Source organism: Ceratotherium simum, chromosome 37 (assembly GCF_057802395.1).
Source record: "Ceratotherium simum simum isolate JZ-2026a chromosome 37, ASM5780239v1, whole genome shotgun sequence".
Taxonomy (NCBI): Eukaryota; Metazoa; Chordata; class Mammalia; order Perissodactyla; family Rhinocerotidae; genus Ceratotherium; species Ceratotherium simum.
This window is the reverse complement of record NC_141936.1, coordinates 28,058,909-28,074,264: the sequence shown is the minus strand read 5'-3', so window position 1 is coordinate 28,074,264 and position 15,356 is coordinate 28,058,909. Positions and strand designations below refer to the sequence as shown.

The 15,356-nt window shown below is 41.7% G+C and overlaps 1 protein-coding gene and 1 pseudogene across 1 annotated transcript in view; both read right to left on the bottom strand.

Annotated features, from left to right (window-relative positions):
* Positions 1-1,104, bottom strand: part of ACADL (acyl-CoA dehydrogenase long chain) — a 51,719-nt gene extending 50,615 nt beyond the window's left edge. Inside the window, 1 exon segment of the mRNA XM_087424513.1 lies at positions 1,068-1,104. Coding sequence (XP_087280639.1) covers positions 1,068-1,104 — 37 coding nt within the window.
* A 1,751-nt stretch (positions 1,105-2,855) lies between these two features.
* LOC147912321 (small ribosomal subunit protein uS5 pseudogene) lies at positions 2,856-9,018 on the bottom strand (annotated as a pseudogene).
* Between the last annotated feature and the right edge of the window lie 6,338 nt (positions 9,019-15,356).

The window sequence follows — 15,356 nt, the reverse complement described above, 5'->3', positions numbered from 1 at the left end:
ATTTCTTTCCGGTAGAAATAAAACTATAATGCACACATTTGTCCATACGGCTTTTCCATACTTGGGATTTTTCCTTAAGGAAAAAGTGTGCTGAGACTAGAAAACTGGGGCTCTAAGACACTAAAGCATTTGTCAAAATAATTAGTAAATAATAGAGCAAAATTTACATTCAAGTCTGCCCGAATCTTAAAGTTTTATATCCCTGTTATGTTAAGGAAACTTTCAGAATATTTCTAAGTAAAATACACCAAGACACAAGAAAGTGAAAGAAGTTCCAGAAAGAATAAAGACTTCTAGGTCTGTCAAAGGTGTTCCAGAGAGAATATGCAGAGTGAAGAAAAGCAGAACATTTGGCAGTGAGTTTGCTGGAACATCCATTTCTTACTTGAAAGACCAAGGAACCTCTACTGAATAAATGGGCCCTTTTTCTCTATGAAGACCAGAAAATCTGTACTGAATAAATTGACTACTGTTTTCCTAAGGCAATAAACTGCTACGAATCTAACAGGCTAAGCTTTAATTATTATTATTTTTCAAAACCTCATTTACTTTATAAGATGAAGACAGTCTCCACCAGAACCTTCAGCAACACTTGGAAGCTGGTTATAAACACACAATCTCGGCCTTCACCCCAGACCCACTGAATCAGAATCTGTTAACAACATTCTTAAGTGATTCATACACACATTAGAGTTTAAGAAGGCTGTTATAATAAAACTATAGTCCCTGACCTATTCACAGGGACCCTCAGGTCTTCCTTTTTCCAATATTCTCTATACAAGAGTAGATTTTCTTCCTGATGCATAAATGACAAGCAATAGGAGATACTGGAGTACATGAGGAAGCCATTTGGTTCAAAACTAATTCACCTGACCTGTTTTTCCAAAAGGGCCTGACGTGGCCTGTTGAGCATGCATTGTGCATCTGCTTTAAACATTTACTATGTCCCAAAGACAAGAATGCTGCCCTTCAAGATAAGGATGTAACTTCACCCTATATCAGCATTTCCTTAAGGATAAGCAGCTCTTCCTGGAACTAAAGATTAATTAACTACCTGCTGTGCTCACCTTGTGACCCTTGATGCTTGCTGTGCCAGCTAAGCATCACGTGACAGTAGTAAAAGGGATATTCCTATCACACATGAAGTGCCAAGAGGGCATATAACCACTCTGCACACCCCACTTCTTTGGTGTGCTTCTTTCCTTTGGGAAGGAAGGCCCGGGGCTATAGTCCTCAGATCTGGCTCATAATAAACGCACCCTAATTTTGATTTATAGATTGGTTATGGATTATTTGCATTGACAAGGGTTTCTCAGTAAATCTCCAGTTAGCGTCCTTGTCTGATGGGTCTCTCCTGTCCTCTCCCTGAACCTCTCGCCAGCGGCAGGCCATGCTCTCTCCAGTCTGCGAGGGGCGGGGGCCGCTCCCCAGCTCGCTGCCTTCAGCCTGGAACTGACCCAAGACGGGGCCCAGCTCTCCAGATGCGCGCGGGCGCCGCCGCCCACCCACGGGCCAGACGGCCGGACCGGGAGAGCGTGGCGACCCTGCGGCTCCCCGGGCGGTGGGTCCCCCGTCCGGCTCCCGGCCAGGCCGCCAGCCCACCCGTTGCCCGGGAGCTGGGGGTCCCGCCCGGCCGCAGGCGCAGGGACCGCGGGGAGGCGCGCGGCGGGGGCGGCCCTGGCGACTCCCCGGTGACCGGCGGGTGTGCGGTCCGCCCCGTGAGCGCCCAGCGGGGCGACGCCCGGCCGCGGCGTGGGGGTGTCCCCGGTGCAGTCGCCCCTCCGGAGTCTTACCCACCGGAGGCTCTAAAGGCGGAGCTGTGCCTTTTCCCTGCGGCCTTCTTACTGGTTTATCTCAGCGGGTCTTTCCTGAGCCGCCTTGAGAAACGGGGGTGAGCCGTGGACCCACACACAACCCACGACAACTTACACGAAGTTCGTGTTATAACTTCACATAGACAGCTCTACAAACACCATTTTCAAAGAATTGTGCCGGTATCATTCTTCTGTTGCGAAAATCAGTGGCCACTTCCTGGCAAAAAGATTAAAATATAGTCAGTATGCAAATAAAAACTTCAGTTCTCCAGTAGTAGTTGATTTGAGTTCATGTCTTGCCATATCCTTTTTCCTCCTTCGTCAGATACTGTTTGATAACCTACATTTCAGTTGAATGAAGTCTGAGCTACTGAGATTTATGGATTTGGTTTTTTGGTGGAAGGAAATGGCTGAAGTTTTTTGGACTCTATAGAGTCTGCAGAGCACATTTCTGCAGGACACGAAGGCATTCTAGTAGTGGAGGACAGCTACCAAGGGCCTGAAATGGTGCAACTGAAAAAGAGACATTTTGTGTTAGAAATCAAGAACTAACAACTAACAATGCAGAACATAAAAAAGAAGTTTAAAAAAGAAAGTGAATTCCAAGCAGAAGCATGTGAATAACACTAGTTGGCAGGAGGGCACAGGGCTCCATGCAGGCTTGCTAGGATTCTAGACTTGCTGGCTGGTGGTCTTACCTACCTGGACCATTAGGAGTCTGAGCCAGGGGATTCACTGGCTTCGTAGGACCAAACTCTTGGTTGTTCAAGATGATAATTGGCTGATCAAGTAACCTGTTACTATGGGGCAATAGGAGACACTTCTCTGCATGGTCTCGCTGAGCCACTGAAACTGAGGGTGATGATAAAACACTTGTTCCGTGTGCTCAGAGGGTCTGCAAATCACTCCAGCAGCAGCACTGGCTGAATCAGAACATCTGATGACGAGGTCCAGGATTCTGTATAGTTTACACATCTCACAAGTGTTTTGTGCTTTTTTTTTTTTGCAGTTAATTCACTTTATTTTTCTTGTGTGAAAACACTATGTGGAAGCCACAGCTGGAGCCTGGGGTCTCTGTGCGGAGACTCTGCTGTGGGTCTTTACTAGAAGGTCGGTGAATTCCTGATAGGGAGACTTGGTGAACACGGCCTCTTTCCAGAGGTGGTGGAGTGAGATAGCTGTAGATCTTGGAGAGGGCATCAAAGGTGGCCTTGGCAAAGTTGCCCAGAATGGCAGCACAGCCTCTGGCCTAGGCGTAGCAGTTGTCCATACAGGGCATCCTCAGGGGCTTTGTGGCCCAGGGGCCCACATGATGCCAGTGCCTCTGGGGGCATTGATGAGGCGCACTGGCACAGAGACACCAAGAGGTGTTTGTCACCTTTCAAGGGATGGTGTGGGGCTTGCTGATCTTGATCCCCCAGTGCCCTCACCACCCTGTGTCTATGGAAAGGTGGGCCAGGAGCATGGCCCTGTGCAGGGTGATGGCTGCCTCCTTGGAGCAATTAACACCCAGAGCAACATGGCCGCTGTCATCCCTGATAGTGACAAATGCCTTGAACTTGGTCCACGGGCCAGTGCAGGTTTGCTTTTGCAGGGGCCTAGTCTTCAAAATCTTGTCTTTGAGAGATGTCTCCTTGATAAGGGGAAGAGATAGAACTCTTCCAAGGACTTTACCTTCATGTCCTTCACCACACGTCCCAGCTCAGTGACAAGGAGCAGCCTCTTGTCCTCGGCCTTGCCTCAGCCAGCTCCTTGACCTCGAGCCCTGCCCTGACCATGGCCGTGACCCAGGCCAGGATGCTGTTGCTGAACCTCCTCATATAACACTCTGTAAGTGTTAGCTGATTTTATTCCCCTCCACTCACATACCCACAAGCCCTTTCAGGTCATGGTGACTTTTAATAATGGCCTTTTATCATCAATTTGACAAAAATTAAATTTTTTTGTAATTCAAAGAATTGTCTCTAATAGTGACAGTTCAGATAGAGAAGATCTGAAAAAGATCAAGTAAAATTCATTTACCCATCAACATAAATATGGCAGGTTGAGGCAGAACTCTAGGGGAGGTATTGGGGCAATCTAGCCTTTGTGGTGCTCTTCAAATCAAGTCCTGTGGGTGCCATGCCTCTGGTCTCTGAGTATCGCCAGGGGAGCCCACGCAGATGACAGAGGCAAGATTTCTCTCCTTAGAGATTTTAGGAATTACTGCCAAAGTCCTTAGGAAATACAGTAAAGTAAGAAACCACAAGACTTCTAGTTTCAGAGGAAGTGATTAGTGGTTTATGTAGAGATGGGTTTCATTATAACTTCCATTTATATAAAGAGATAGGAAGACAATATCTGTGTGTTTGACGATGTATTTTGCTGCTTTTTCTATGACACTTCAGTGATATATAAGCCTTTTTCCAATGGAAAATACTAAACGGTTGGTTTGCATACTTGCAATACTTCTTTGATTTGTAAGCTTTGATTGACCCCTTTGACGTATAGTCTTGTTATTTTGCATCTTTATCTCTTCTTTTCTTCAATGAACTTTTCTCTTTTTCTCTTTTTTTTTCAAAATTATAAGTTTCTTTGAGCACTTTGGGTTCAGCTTATCAATATTTCACCAAAATTATTGTTTTAACTTTTTATACAGGAATGATTTAAAATTTGTGAAAAAGTTGAAAATAGTACAATTAATTCCCATACGCCTTCTACTCAGATTCCCCAGTTAACATTTTGCCGAGTTTGCCACACACACGTATTTTTTTCTGAATCATTTGGGAATAAGTTGGATACATCATGCCCCTAGCCCCCTAGCATGTATTTCCTAAGAACAAAAGGGTTCTCTCAATAACTCTAGCACGGTTATCAAATGTAAAAACTTGACCCTGATATAATATTCTTAAATAATCTACAGTCCATATTCCAATTTCAACAAGTGTCCCCATAATATCCTTTCATTACAATGAAGTCTGTTAAACTAAAAACAGAGACTAGCCTTGAAAATTCCCTGAGCAGACCAAACCAGCTTAGTCGTACAGACAAAGCTTAATTTACATATCTTGCAAGGCTAATTTGACTCGGATCATTTCTTGCTTATACCTCTGGAAATCATAAGCAAAACTTGAACTGATTCCCCAGGTTGACATGAGGTAACCACTTACCAATTCCCTATCATTTAAGAAAATTGTAATATCATAACCAATCACTGTGAAGAACAGTTACTGTCTCCTTGCTGTTATATAAGCTGCATTATAACAATATACCCCTGAGCTTCTGAAGCCAGGTACCTGAGGGTTACTGTAAATATTCAATAAGAACAGGATTACCCTTCCACCTTGTTCCCAACACAGACACAGATGAAAAGAAATTAATCTTGTTAATTTGCTGTTTTCTTGTTTAGCCTGAGGGGTGACTCAAGGGTCACAAGCATTTATGAGCTTGTTCTGCAGAAGAGAAAGAATGCCTTCAATGAAGTTACTATCATCAGATAACCAGCCCCCCAAGCTGCCTGTTGAGACCAGAAGTCTGATTGCCCAAGGGCTTATCTGGAGGGAAAGAAACACAGATTTCCTCTTTGTTTCACCAAAACTCCTCCTCCCAAGCCCCTTAGCTCCATAACACCCTCTGCTTTTTTCTTTTGTGAAGGAAGATTTGAGAGAACCTATCCTCCTATCTTCTCATTTTGGCCAATCAGAATAAACCTTTCTCCACCTCCAAGCACCTTGGTGTCTCAGTGATTGGCTTACTGTGTATCAGGCACAAGAATTTGAGATTAAGAGCTAGGCATCACTTCCTTCCATATTTTGGTTTGAGTGGTCCTGGTTCTCAAACTGTCTTTTTGGTGTGTGTACAATAAACCTTTACTAATTACTACTTTGGTGACTCATTGGTTTGGTTTGTCTGTTTCTGAACTTTCTTCAAGTCCAGGCCAGGATATTTTGTTGCTAAGTCTCTCTAGTATCCTTTAACCTGACACAGTTCCTTCTTACTTTACCACTCATGACATCATTGACATTTTTTGAAGAGTAAAAGCCACGTATTTTGTAGAAATAACTTAGTTTGGGTTTTTTGAGGTTTCCTCGTGGCAGAATTGGTACATAAGTAATGTGATGTCCCTCTCAGTACATTGCATCAGAATTTCCCTGATGCTAGTTTGTCCCATTCTTGGTGAGGTTAACTTGAACCACCTTAATTTTAATTTCTTTATTTGGTTAAGATGGTGTCCACCAGGTTTCTCTGTTGTAAAGTTACTATGTTTCCTTTTGTGAAATAAGAGCAAATACGTTTCTGAGCACAGAGAGATTTGGGCTAAAATGAAATGAAATTTTAAACAAACTACCCAGATAGTTTAGGCAAATCACCCGATATTTCATGAACCCTTTCCATTTATATCTTCCTGGCAAGAAGAAGTCACATCTTTTACCCGAGAATTCTGTAAGGCATGCTTTTATTAACTGAAATGTCGATTAGGGTCAGAGTTGTTAGGGGACATTCCACTTAGTACCTATACCTTGAACTTGGATCTTTAGGAATTAGAAGAAGGGAAAGAAAGATCAGGACACTAGATGAGCATGGAACAAAATTAGGAAAGGCTTACAGAGAGAAAGGAAGGGCGATAAGAGAACCAATCTAACTGGAGGATGTATGTTGGGAAGATGTAGACATTCAGGTTCAGTAGACAGGTAGCGCCTGGGCAGCACCCAGGAAATAGGGCTGAGTGCACAGATTTAGGTGTGAGACTAGCACATTTGACTCCTGAGGGCTCCTCACCGGTTGTCTATTGTCACCGTGGGGATTAGGTGCAGGTGCCTGGAGAGAATGTGGCCCAGGTGTTGGCTGCATTGTAAGTATTCAGCTATTCTTGGCCAGTGTTTTTATTGTTATTGAATATCACACCAAGGAATTTAGATTTGGCGGGTAGGAGATAGCGTCCCCAAAGCCTAGGAGAGTGAAATTCATTTACTTATTCATTCATTCTCTATTTAAAAAATGCTTCCTGAGTTCCTCCCAATGATGAAGGGACAATGTTGTACAAGATAAAGTCCCTACTTCCAAAGAGCTTGAAATACAGTTATGAAAATAAGACTAAGATAATTTAAAATACAAGAGAGAGTGTGATAAATGTAGGAGTGAGGTAATGTTACCAAACCAAAGTGGGTTGGCCTCCTGGTGAGTTAAAAGACTCTCCACCCAGAAGTAGTTGTCACACGAAAAGAGCTTATTTGCAGCAAATAGGAAGCCATTTGGAATTATTTCCAAAGCTGTGACTGTCCCCAGCACAGGACAGCAGGGGCCTTTTATGTCAGATGGGGAATGAATATTGAAAAGAGAGAGGTGGGTATTTGCTTGCGCAGGTGCAGTTTGCTCATCTGCTCTGGCGTGGCTCTTGTGGGGCGGCGGTGGGGAGTGGCCTTGGTCTGACTCAGGGTGGTTGGTGATTGCATCTCTCAACATAACACACACAAAAAACAATTTGGAGATACAGTTAAATGCTTCCAAAATTTCCCTTGAGTTCCTCGGGGCAATTAGTCGGCGACAGTAACAGTAGTACCAAGGAGGGAGCTGACACTGTGGCGGGCCTACTTGATTTGCTTCTCTTCCCACTTTATTTTTACGCACAGTGGAAAAAACATGAGTGACAGCATTCGAAAGACCAAGACCGAGGTTGGAACCCTCGCTCTGAGTGACTTCATCTCTCCATGTCTCTGTCTCCTTATTTGTAAAATGGAGATATTAATAGTATCTACCTCACAGGATTGTTGTGAGGCTAAAGCAAGGCAAGATATGTACAACTTCCAGGCTGGCAGCAGTCGGAGCCCAGTACATATAACATCATGACATCATAAGGTTTTCTTTACCTTAATTCTTCTGAGAGGCCGTGGGCTTCCCTAGTTGCCAGGGCAACGAATAAAACCCACAGAACCTGACCCTCCCTTCTGATTTAGTTAGCTGTCATTCATTAGGAAAGGATTTGCAGCAGCTGCTCCTTCTAGTTTTCAGTATTGAGACCAATATCTTCATTGGACACTTGAGATAATCCTTGTGTTGTGGCCTGACCCCTGGGTGAGCAAGGGTTGCCAGCGTTCGCTTTAAGTCTCTACACTGTTCATTTCTTTCAGTTGCTGGTTTTTCCCATTTTAGAAAAAGCAAGAGAGAGAATGGCAACCTCCTTTACTAATCAACACTTCATAAGTGTTGTAATCAGTTTGTAATCAACATTAGGGATTTTTAAAGCTAATACGACAACAAGATAAGGTGTGAAAGTTTCATTTGTCCAGATTCTAAAACTGAGTAGTAATTCTGGCTAAACGTTCAGGTCTGGTAGAAGCAACTGCTGAGAATGTTGGTCTTCAGACTTTCCTCACCTTTGGGGAGCACAGTGTTCATTCTTCAAAGGAGAACACAAGATTCCAGACCTTGAAGGGACAGAGGGGTTGTCCCACTCCTTGGAAGCTTTAAAATTCATTTAGCTATGACGAGGAATATGGCAGTGTCACGGGATCACAGGTCAGACAGCAGGAAAGTGGAGGCAAGAAATTAAGAGATTATTTCATGATGAAAACAAGCAAGGGAAGGTGCGCCAAGGGCTCAGCTAGAATCTGCCAGATGCTGGGAAAACGCTCTGGCTTGCCTGCATTTCCTGCAGGCCCCTTTGTACACAGGCTGATTGGAACAGGCCAGCTACTAGGGGCACGGACTTAGTAGGTACAGCGTAACTTGTCTGCATCTCCACTCACTCACCTGTAAATGAAGAATACCAGTGCCTACATCATGGAGTGTGGGGAGAATTTTTCAGAAAATGGGCATCAAGTGGTTAGAACAATGACAGGATTGTAATAAGCACTCAATAAATCGTTATTATTATTGTCATCATTGAGAAATATCCATATTTTGGAACAAAAAAAGGCAGAGCAACTCCTAAAAACACTTTTTTTTAAAAAACTGCAAGTTCAAAGAAGAAAAGAAACTACCCCTCCTTCTCCAGTTGAAATATAAAAATTCTTAACCATTTGGAGTGTGTGAAGGAAAAAACAGCTCCTAACCATGTATAGCTCTCCCCTCTGACTCTTGCAGCACTTATTGGATGTTACACAAAGATACACCATCCAGTATGTTTAAAAACTGGTGTCTGTGTGTGCCATGCCTCTTAGAGGGGAGGGGTTTGAGGATGGGGATGCTCGGCGCTTCTGCTCTGATACCTGTGAGTCAGCGTCATGTCCACATGGTCCTTTCCCGGACTGAAGAAAATGCTGGCTCCTCTGATGACAGTCACTAGGTGTCTGCCTGTTTATAAACGTATAAAAACTGAGTAATTAGGAACTATTATTATTTTATGTCTGATTTGAAGAATATCTTGATGACACATTAAGAAAACTGAATCTAGAATTTGTTTTTCTGAATTTGTCTGAAATATGTATTTTTTTCCTTGGAGAGGACGAGTTTCAAAAGTAGTTGCTGTTATGTTTTGGAACATTTTCTTAAAACAAACAAACAAAAAGCAATTTAAGTATCTTTAGTCAACATAACCTTGACAGAAAATCTAATTGTCAGGATTAAGAGTGGATTTGTTTAAACCTCAAGCTTCAAACCCTGAACTGCTTCTAAATTGCTTCCCTCTGGGCCAGACCCATAATAAAAACATTAGTCACACACATTTTTAAACAATAAATTATTGCTCAAATGTAAAAAGGATTGTAAAATTTATATTTTAGGGCTGCTCTGTTCTTTATATTCATTTTATATAGAGCTCTTTAGAAGAAGTATATATGTCCTCTGTTGCAAAGCAAAACTGATCTAATCAGGTAGTTTTATATAAGTTTTAGAGCATTACAGTCTTAGACTAAAGAAGTCTAAGCAAGTGTACTGCTGTTACACGGATCCTGGACAGCGTCAGAGGGATGGTTACCAAGCCATTTTGCTTGTGTAAGATGGGATTATTCCTCTGCAAGGCTGATTTTTATTCCGGGTAAGATAAGCCATCATGGTAAGATTTCTCCAAGAATATATGTCCTTTGCCATAGTAACTGGACGTGCTCTCAATTTGACGCTTTTTCAGGCTTTATTTGAGTAGGTAAGTTTGGCATAATTTCCATTGAAACCTGAACATCAAGACAGACTGTATCTGCCAAAAACCCCTCTTAAATTGGCAAGATTGTTTCTGTAGGGTGCACTGCTTAGGTGATAGGCATTTTAATCAGAGGGAAAATATTTAGTCAAATTGATCTATAATTACAAGCTAATATTGCCGAGCGTCAGCTTATGGACTGAAACTATGTGGATCATGAATTACACTTTAATTCAAGAGCATTACTTATTTATCTATTTTTAATGAGCCATTCTGCACTTATCTCTGTCTGCTGGGAACTCCTTCAACTTTCCATGTGCCGTCTCAAATTTATCTGCATGCCCATCCATTCTTCCCTTCAATCTATGAGAAAGGGCATCTTTTCTGTTCAAGAAATTATCAGCCTTTTCTCCCTAAGCGTTTACTTCTCTGCGGACCCCCGCCCCCCCTTACTCTAGGTACACATAGTCATATAAACACACGTTTCCAACGATAGAGTGTAGTGCCATTTTATTAACTGGCAAAGAACTGTAGTGGTTTACAGAAATAGACAGGAGTCCCCCAATCTGCAACCACAGAAAATTTCTCCCATGGTTTATATTAGAATTTTTATATGTATATCTTTGATTGCTCTGAAATGTATTTTGGCATAATGGTACAATTTTTTCACAGAGGACTCACCATTTTTCCCAGCACCATTTAATGAATAATCCATCTTTTCTACTGATTTAAAATGCCACCTCTATCATTTGCATTCCCTTACATGTTTGGGTCTTTTTCTAGACTTTCTATTTCATTCATCTGATTCATCTTCTTGTCCCTTCATTCATTCATTCATTCATTCATTCAACAGATATTTATAGGGAGCCTTACACTTGCCTGCATGCCACACACTCTTCCAGGCGCCATAGCTAAAAATAAAAAAAACATGTTTCTTAATCCTGTGGAGCTTGTCTGTGGAAGCAGACAAGAAACAAATAAATATAAATCAGATGCTGATAGTACAATGGAGATAAGTCCTGTGTCTGTTCATGAGCTAATTATCCACTGTTTTAATTATTTCTAATTTTTATCTTGAAAAGGAGATGGGGGGCCAGAGGAGGGAGGGAGGGAGAGAGGGAGGGAGCAAGGGAGAGAGAGACAGAGAGCATGTTAAATAAAGAGATGCTATAGAAGACTGAATGGGCTTTATCTACTCTACCGAATACCATCTGTAGAACCCCGGGCAAGTTGCTTATCCTGGATCTCAGAGATCTCAACTGTGAAATGGGGACACTGCAGAGGATCGTTGTGAAGCTAAATGAAATGCTAGTAAACCACCTTGCTAAATGGTTAGTAAACATTTTCTTCTTAACCATCGCACATTTTGAGTAGCTGAAGCCCCCTACCAGTCAACTGTCTCTCTTTCAAAATGGAGTTTTCAGAACATAAGGCCTGGGTTGGGGTTGGGGCTTAGAAACGTTGAATGGATGAGGAAGACTTCATTGCTTTGGAGAAAAAATGTGAAAAAACAGCTCAGCCCTGCCTGAAAATCCAGGCACAGGCCTTCCTGGTTCCTGGTTCTTACAGTAGAAGAAAGAAGGAAGAAACGCGAAGGACTTTGGTGCCAGCCACTGGCACAGAGAAAGGGTGGATAAAGACAGCTACTGCCCATGCTGAGGCCGCATCCCACAGACAGCAACTAGAAAGATGTGCAGCTATGACATATATTTACGGGGGTTTTGGGGGAAAAAATAAATAAATAAATAAAATTATTAAAAAAAAAAAAAGACAGCTACTGGGAGCTTGCTGCTGCAATGCAAGAGGTAAATCCCGGCATCCTGGAAAACTTAACTACCAATGATCACAGAGCAGGAACAGCCCCAAAGCTTGCAGATGCCAGAAGAGGCACCATGTCCTTGTTGGCTATGCAAGGTTGTGCCAGCTCCCTGGACTCTCGCTGGTGGCTGAGGTCTGCAGGCAGGTGTGGTCTCAGTCACAGGCTGGGTGGAATCTACAGATTGAGGGTGGATATTGCCCCAGCTACTAGGCCTCGCTAAAAGAGAGAAACCAGAAGCAAGAAATACCAGGGATTTTCTTTGATTACCCAGAGGATGACAGTGGTTTTCCTTTATTACCCAGAAGGAGATAGGCACTAAATAACATTTGCATTGTGAATTTTCACCCAGCTACTCCTGGATGAAATACAGCTATCTATGCTATATATGTCACTTTGAAGCTACTGAAAATTCTTAGATTCTTAGCTTCCTGGATTGACAGTCAAAGAGTTGATAAACAGTGTTCCTTATTCTCAATTTAAAGGTATTTACCTTCTGAGATATTTAACAAACTATCTTTGTGATCTATAAAGCAAGCCATAAATTTGAAGCTCATTATGTTTGAAGGTTCACTCAATTAAATAAGATATATAAATAGAAAGATAGATAGATAGATAGACCTCGATCTGCTCCAAAGCTGTGTAAACTTGCTTTAGAGATCACCTTTCTGTTAGTGTGCTATTGCAAAATTAGAGCTATCCTAAAAGTATCCCAAGAGTTCAATAATTGAACTCCAGTGGTGAAAAATACGAGGTTTTTCTTTTTTAATTTTTAAAAGTTCTTTGAACTTCCCACTATGGAGGATAATTTGATCACGGAGGATCTTTGATCACAAATAATATATTTAAATTGCTGTCAAGTAAAGTCCCTTAAAAATACAATAGCAGCATATATTGTCTCTCCATTTAAAATTAGTATAATTTGGGGGTACTAAACATGGTCTTTTATATTAGGATTTATGAAACTAGGAACTAATTGCTTGTACTTTATTTCAAATAAGTATTTTTACTCAAAGTAACTACTGTTGTGAGTGGACCTTAACCTGTTTGGCCACACACAACCCTTAAGATTCTTTTTGTCAGACCACAGTAACTGTGGACAAGTTTGAGATGGGTTTCTTGCATCACAGATTTTCTTTAATCTCTTCTATAGTTTCAATTACAGCTTGTTCTTTTTAGTGTTACCTGCATAGCAGGAGAGCCAAGTTGCTTCTAGAGTATTTACCAGTACAAGTAGTCCAGAGAGATTAAGAGGAAAAGCATGGGCTCATCATTGTGGGATGCAGAAGTAACAAGCTGTGTGACTTTAGGGGAATCACTTACTCTTTCTGTGCCTCAGTTTCATCAAGTTGTCCTGCCTTCTGGGTCTCACCAGACATGGATATCAAACCCAGATGCCTTGCTAATTGGCGAAGTGAATATCAGAAATATGTTTTCACTGATAACACTAATGACTTAATCATCATACTCATTAACCAGATATCACTGGGATAATTAGTGGTGTTCAAGATATAATTAGCTGAAATATTTCAGAAATTCTTCTCAAACTTAGCCCCTCAAGATTGATCCTCAAATGGCCCTGTGTCCACCTATTGGATTTCTGATGACAACTATAAAGTTAATAGAATCTGCCTCTGGAATATTTTTGAGTCATCTTCAAGTGGACTTTTATACAAAGGTGATTAGCACACTTAAGAAGACAAAGAGCTGGTTTTTTTTTTTTTTTTTTTATCATATAGTATGAACTGTTTTGTGCTTGCTTGAAAACACATTTAATAAATATCTGTAGAATTTGGTCTGAGACTTGCTTTTACTATAATCTGCCATCAAAGTGTGGGGAAATGGACAACCCATCTCAAGTACTAGTGATTTTACTTCTAACATTTTTTAAACTTTGCTTTCTTTGCAGTCCCACTATCAAAAACTCTGTATTAGTTTGTATTCTATCTTTACTGACGCTTTATAACAGCATCTGCAGTGGGTTGAATTGTATCCCCCAAAAGATATGTCCAAGTCCTAACCCCTGGTACCTGTGAATGTGACTGTATTTGGGAAAACAGTCATTGCAGATGGAGTTAATTAAAGACCTCAAGAGGACATCATTCTTCATTCACTAGGTGGACCCTAAACCCAATGAAAAGTGTCTATATTAAAACAACAGTGAGATACCACAACATACTTACCAAAATGGCCAAAATCCAGAACACTGACATCACCAAGTGATGGTGAGGGTGTGGAGCAGCAGGAACTCTCATTCATTGCTGGTGGGAATGCAAAATGGTATAGCCACTTTGGAAGACAGTTTGACAGTTTCTTACAAAACTAAACATACTCTTACCATATGATCCAGCAATAGTGCTCTTTGGTATTTACCCAAAGGAGTTAAAAACTTATGTCCACACAAAAACCTGCACATGAATGTTTATAACACTTTTATTCATAATTTCTAAAACTTGGAAGCAACCAAGATCTCCTTCAGTACGTGAAATAAACTATGGTATATCCAGACAATAGAACATTGTTTAGTACTAAAGATAAATGAGCTATCAAGCCATGAAAACACATGGAGTATCCTTAAATGCATATTACTAAGTGAAAGAAGCCAATCTGCAGAGGCTACATACTGTAAGATTTCGACTACATGAAATGGCTAAACTATGGAGACAGTAAAATATCAGTGGTTGCCAGATATTGGGAGAGAGGAGAGGGCTGAATAGATGGAGCACAGAGAATCTTTAGGGCTGTGAGAATACTCTGTATGATACTATGATGATGGATACATGTCAATATACATTTGTCCAAACCCACAAATGTACAGCAGCAAGAGTGAACCCTAATGTAAACTATGGATTTGGGGTGATTATAATGTGTTAATGTAGGTTTGTCAAATGTACGACTTTGGTATAGGATGCTGATAATGGGGGAAGCTATGCATGTGTTGGGGCAGGGGTACATGGCGAATCTCTGTACTTTCCTCTCAATTTTGCTGTAAACCTAAAACTGCTCTAAAAAGTGTCTGTATAAGAAAAGGAGAAGACACACAGAGGAGAAAGCCATGTGACGACAGAAGCAGACATTGGAGTTCTGCAGCCCCAAGCCAAGGAACGCCAGGAGCCACCAGAAACTGGAAGAGACACAGCATGGATTCTCCCCAGAGCCTTCAGGGGAGCACCGCCATGCTGAAACCTCGATTTCAGACTTCTGGCCTTCAAAACCTTGAGAGAATACGTTTTTGTTTTAGGCCACCCAGTTTGTAGTGATTTGTTACAGCAGCCTTAGGAAATGAATACTGCATCTATTTTGAGACACTCTGCTTTCTGCTCTGTCAGCTGCAAGCAGCCCTCTGTTGACTTTGCTAACCAGAATCTATTCACCACTTTTTCCATTAACAGCATCCATGTTTTCCTTGGAGAACCTTCACTCTCCCACTTTGCACCTGGGGTTTTGGTGGGTGTGGTAGATTGTTTGCGTCAGTGGTCCCAGTTCATCATCCCCTTCTGCATCACAGCCTTTAATACGTAACTTTGGAGTTTTTCCTGTAAAATTGGAATTTATTTCCCCAACCTATGTGATTTCCTTTGGCCAATAGAACTACATAAAAGTGAATCAAGGCCTCAAGAAGCTTTGCATGTTTCTGATTTGTGCCCCTGCTATGCCATGGAAGGCCATGAGA